General features: G+C 33.9%; 1 protein-coding gene across 3 annotated transcripts in view; it reads right to left on the reverse strand.

Moving 5' to 3' along the window:
* LOC126757345 (sodium channel protein 60E) overlaps positions 1–5,742 on the reverse strand; it is a 268,245-nt gene extending 262,503 nt beyond the window's left edge. For all 3 annotated transcript variants that reach the window (XM_050471173.1, XM_050471174.1, XM_050471172.1), the window contains exon 1: positions 5,649–5,742. In XM_050471173.1, the coding sequence (XP_050327130.1) occupies positions 5,649–5,685 (37 nt within the window). In that variant the 5' untranslated portion in view covers positions 5,686–5,742. The remainder of the gene's footprint in view (positions 1–5,648) is intronic.
* Between the last annotated feature and the right edge of the window lie 258 nt (positions 5,743–6,000).

The raw sequence follows: 6,000 nt of genomic DNA on the forward strand, positions 1-6,000 counted from the left end.
TGGACATAAAATCATACGGAAGACCGAGTAATAAGTGGTTTCTGAACGATATCAAGCGTTGCTGGCTAGTACCAGCCTATTGACATGCAGGGAGACGAATTGCGATACGGCTATCAGAGCCGTCTATAAGGCAGGAAAAAGCAGAGAGAACCAAGAGCCTTATAATGCTCATTCTAAATGCTATGGACCCACAGACTGATCCCAAGCATTCATTCGTGAATAGACAGACGACATGGGGAGCTGAATTTCCACCTTAACTAAATACTGAGCGTCAGTCCTCTGATAAATGGAAAACTGTAAACGAAGAGTCAGTTCTAATAACGACAAATCTAAAAAACTTACAATAGATTAGGAGTCAGTCTGTCCGTACAATAGCAGAGACTTAAATGTCTTTTTCTCTCCCATGAAGTAAAACAAATTAGTATTTATTTTTACCAAACTCTGCCTGCTGAGACATTATATAAGTTCAATGTACGAATATTATCAACTGAATTGAATATAAATATTTAAAATATTTATAAATTATGCTTAATTACTTTTCCTCTCGGCATGAGAACACTCGTATAAATATCAGCCAGCAAAGTTTGTCTTCGTAAATTTTGTGAGCGAATAAATTTTCAAACTTCTGCTACTTATTCATTACAGCAACTAAAATTAATGAAGACATAATTCTTCACGCTGCTGCATGCAAGCTGACAAACGCATATATATCCACATTTACGTATGTATATGTGAGTAAAGTCAATAGCAAATAGTTAGTGGGCGGGCGCACATTTATGGATGCAACGGCTGCCGCTTGGATATGCATGAATGCAGTTTACAGACTGCGCTGGCAGGCAGGCCTACAACGGAAGCGGATATTGTGTGCATTTTGAGTGCACAAGCGCTTCCTACAAACACACATACGCACACAAATCTATATATAAACATATTGAAGTAGATCAGGCAGCAAAGAAAATACGTACACACATATATACACATACACATGTACATAAACAAAGGCATTTCATATAAAATTTTTTGCACAAGCAAACAGACCGCAAACTTCTTGTGAAATTCTCAAGCAGCAACACTCTCAAACAATCAGCGGTTTCCTTTTGCTGTCGGCCTGCGTTCGCACACTCACACTTGCGCCGTTTTGTGTGTGTATATACTTGTAAGCATTATATATTCTATAGTAAATGCATGTATTTGTATATTTATGTGCAACCGCTAGCTCAAACTTCTGCTTTCCTGTCTCGCGTGCCTTCAAATTATCCGAAAACACTATGGTTGCGGTGTGGTTTACTGTTTGTTGTTAGTTTCCTCAAGCTTTCTATCATAAATTCCACTTTCGCACACACACACACAAACATCGACTTTGTATATGCACATAAATTTTTGCCTTAAAATTTGCCATTCGATATCATCGCAGCAATATATTAGTTGCTTATATTCGTTCCATATATTGTGGATAGTTGGATGTGACTTTAATACTTTGCTACTTTGCAACTTTCACTTGTGCTTTCGCCAACTTCAATTTAAACTTTCCATTACATGACTAGCGCACAGCAGCGCGTTAACGGGCGCATAAGTAAATATGTTTTGGATAGAAGAAAGAAAGTTGTAATGGATATTCTCAGCACGCAGTTTATCAAAACTTTCATAGTTTTTTATTCAGTGTCGGTAGTGATGATTCGCATACTGAGTTGTGAAAAATTGAACAATGTGGAGAAGCGGAAGAGTGAAAGTTTTGCTGTTGAAATTAGGACGCATATACTTTACTATATAAATAATGCGAGTTTAAAGTGAGTGGAAATGTATTTTATTACCAAATAAATTAAATGAAATTTTGTGTGTGATGAAAGTATGCTTTAAGAGAAGAGTTAATGTACATAGTAATTGCAAAGTGCGCGGCCTGACACATAGATGGCGCTACTAGAATTAAATCAGCAGTTAGCCCTAACTTTCAGAAGACGCGTATATAAAATTGACCGCGATCGGATCATTAGCTTGTGAATTATGTCATACTGAGTGAAGCTACTTGTATTATTGTCAAAAAAATGGATAAAAAGGAATTACGCGTGTTGATAAAATATTGCTTTTTTCATTACTTTTATTTGAAATATATATTGCTTTTTGAAGGAAAACAAAACAGTTGAAGCAAAAATTTGGCTTGAGGATGAATTTTCAGATACTGCCCCAGGAAAATCAACTGTCAAGTGTTGATATGCTAAGTTTAGACGTGGTGAAACGAAGACGGTGAGAGCAAGTGACACCCAAAAGAGGTTGTTACCGACGAAATCATCAAAAAAGGAGAGTAAATAATTTTGTACGAACGTAAAGTGAAGTTGTTTGAGATAGCAGGCACTATGAAGATATTAACCGAACTTGTATAACCTACCATTCAAGAATATTTTGTATGAGAAAGTTCTTTGCAAAGTGGGTGCCGCATGAGCGTTTGACCAAAAACAAAGATGTTCAAGCGTAATAAACTCGAGTTTTTGCGTCGATAAGTGAAAATGGTTGAAACATAGCTCCATAATTTCACTGCGAAGCCCAATCGACAGTCATCCGGCTACTTACATACTTTCCACCCGCTCAAAAACGTGGAAAAACGCAACGGTTGGCTGGCAAAATAATGGCATCTGTATTTGGATGTGCGCATGGTATAACTTTTATTGACTATCTAAAAAAAGCAAGGACCAACAATAGTGACTACTACATAACGTTATTGTATCGTTTGGAGAACGAAATCGTCAAAATACGGACGGGCGGATTTCTAAAAAAGGAAAGTGCTGTTTCACCAAAGCACGGTGCATTACATGAATCAGTTAAAACGATGGCAAAAATCCATGAGCTGGGCGACTATTTTCTGTTCTTAGATCTCAAAAGAATGCTCGTTGTAAAGAAATGTTCTTCGAATGAAAAAGTGATCATCGAAATTGAGGCCTGTTTTGAAGCAAAAAACAAATTGTACTACAAAAAAGGTATCGAAGAGTTGAAGGGTCGCTATAATCAGTGTATCACCCCTGAAGAGAACTATGTTGAATAAAAAAAGCGAATTTTGTCAAAAAAATATGTTTTACTATGGTAAGCCGGGGACTTTTCAATTGAGCTTTATGTAACGAAAACTATTAATGGATTATAGTGAATGTTTCTTTAGCTAAATTTGATAAAAACTAATTGAGATAAGACTTATAAGATTTTATATTTTTTTTTAAACATTTTTAACACCCTTCTGTGTGCTTATATATACATAGAAGTATAACTAACAGCAACTATTAGCGTCATCTATGTTTGTCAACAAGCATTTTGAAAACAGAATTGATGAATGATACTACGATATTTTATTACATTAAATTTACTAGAAAAAAATTCTCTTAAAAACTTCTTTAAAGCACTCTTTAAATAAACTATTTAGTGAAGACTGGTAAGAAATCGAGCAGCCCAATAAAATTTTATCTATAATGACTTCGATTGGATTTTTTCTATAGCTGCTATTCTATTCGTAAAATAGTGATAAATTCAACTCAGTTATTCCTTAGAAGTCGCTGTTGTCTCCAAAATTCTATTGAGAATGGCATTTATTGTTGTTGCATTTTGATACTACCAACATTATACTAGTTGAGTTACTTTTAAGCAAAGAAAATCATTTCAATACAATTTTTTTCCAATATAATAGAACCTTTGAAAGTATGCCACAGTCATTGTGGCAATTCTCCAAGTCAATCAAAAACATAAATAATTATTTTGATAGCAATATAGACTGCTGCGATATGGAAACTAATTTAGGAAAATCAGATGAGAATTTTATTTTTTTTAAACTTTTTCAAAGCAAAATGCTAACCACAGAAATCATTACACTTGGGTATAATGTAACTTTAATGGTTTTTCTCGTTTTATTAGAAGTCTTTACAGCTTAATAACTGGTCATAGTTCTCCACATCGAACCCAGATATGGAAATATTGAAAACTGGTGTTAGCCAAATCAATAATACAATATAACACAATCCACAGAAAATAATAAAGAAGAAAAGAAATGTATAATAAACAAGTTTGAAAAAATATCGGAGTAACAGCAGGTTATTTCTCAACACAGGAAGAGTTTACAGAATCTTTCAGTGTCACTCATGAAGCCAAGCTGCAAAGCAGCCGGTTACATTCAACAGCAAGAAAATTCGATGTCATATGAATTGAAGCCAAGAGGCATTGAAAGACGTTTATGTCGGAAATGCTGCTTGAGCGGTTAAAAGAAATAAAAGCTGCACATATATAGTTATAGTCCCAAAATACGTTCATGATCACAAACCTAAAGAGACTGGTTGCGCGAAAGTATTCGCTGAGAATATCAAGAGATTGATATATGATCACATATCTTGTGGAAAAATATGCTTTTATTTATATCGAAAGCAATTTTTAGTTTTGACTTTTAATATTAATATACCTCAAATATTTTTTGAAGTTTACTTATGATAACAATTTGTTATGAAATGACTTTACTCAGGTTTGGTAAAAAAGTTATAAAGTTATAAACCAGTTAAAACACGAAAAAACGTTAACTTCGGCTGCATCGAAGCTAATATACCCTTCACAGGTGCATTTCTTTTAGTAACTATGAGTTCAGTTTGTATGGAAGCTATATGCTATAGTGAGCCGATCTGAACAATTTCTTTCGATATTATATTGTCGCTTTAGAAAATAATATATACCAAATTTAGTAAATATATATTTCAAATGTGAAAGTTTTCCATACAAGAACTTGATTCCGATCGTTCAGTTTGTATGGCAGCTATATGTTATAGTGGTCTGTATAGTGCATTTCCGACAAATGAGTAGCTTCTTGAAGAGAAAATGACGTTTACAAAATTTCAAAACGATATCTCAAAAACTGAGGGACTAGTTCGTATATATACAGACAGGCGGACAGACTGCGGACATAACTAAATCAACTCAGCTCAACATACTGATCATTTATGCTTTATCAGCTTCCTTCTGGAACAAACTTCGTGGCAAACTTAATATGTTCAGGGTATAATAACGACTATGCTGTATCAGAATAGGTAAGTTCATTTCATTTATTTTCTGAAGTCAGTGTTTGAGGATTTAGGAAATGAAAAATAGTAATGCAACTATTTTCCTTTTCTAATTAGATCAAACTAATTACTATAGGGATATACCTGTAGGACCCTTAATTGAAGTTGAAAATAAACTGTCTAATAATATATTTATCGAATCAAAGCAGAAAAAATATTTTACCGCAACTAATTTGATTTCCGTATTAAGATGTATGAACACAGTGTAATATTTAACATGTTACAAGCAGTAAAATATTTCATCGACTTAATCCATCATCAGATGCAAATACGTCAAATATATTGTTAGTGTTTCTTCTTACTAAGTAACAGTATCTATATTGCATTCACATTATCCCACTTTGCTTTTTTCTTTCCAACCACATTCTGACCTCACTCAGGGGCACAACTAATCCCACTTGACCTGTCACACGACACGAGAATTGACACATTTTTTCATGCATCGTGCACTTTTTGTTGTCACAATTTTTCCCCGCTATCTTTTGTGCACGTAATCTTCGACATTTATTGCGGCATGAGGGGACAATAAGCGTTCTGCTTGAATTTCGTTTTTGTTTGTGGACTTTGACTTACCTTTATCATCATTGGGCGTTGTTTGGTCATCACTCATCTTGATAGATTTTTTTTGGTTTCCAGTGTTGTCTCGTTGCGTGTTTATTCGTTTCCTTTGTTTTTAGGTTAGGGTTTTTAGGTTTTGCGGAGAATTTTGTTTTTCCTTTTGTTATGCGGTTTCGTTTTTTGTTGCTTTTATTGTGTTATATGCTTGTAGCTTTAAACTAATATTTTGTTATTTATTTTTATATTTTATGCTATTTTTTGTTTTTGTGTTGTTTTAGCGCGTCATTTGTTTGTTTCGAATATTTATTGAAGTTGGATTTTTCAATTTCGTTGTTTTTCTTTTATATTTTTTAATGCTATTGTTTAA

The sequence above is a fragment of the Bactrocera neohumeralis genome, chromosome 4 (assembly GCF_024586455.1).
Source record: "Bactrocera neohumeralis isolate Rockhampton chromosome 4, APGP_CSIRO_Bneo_wtdbg2-racon-allhic-juicebox.fasta_v2, whole genome shotgun sequence".
Lineage (NCBI taxonomy): Eukaryota > Metazoa > Arthropoda > Insecta > Diptera > Tephritidae > Bactrocera > Bactrocera neohumeralis.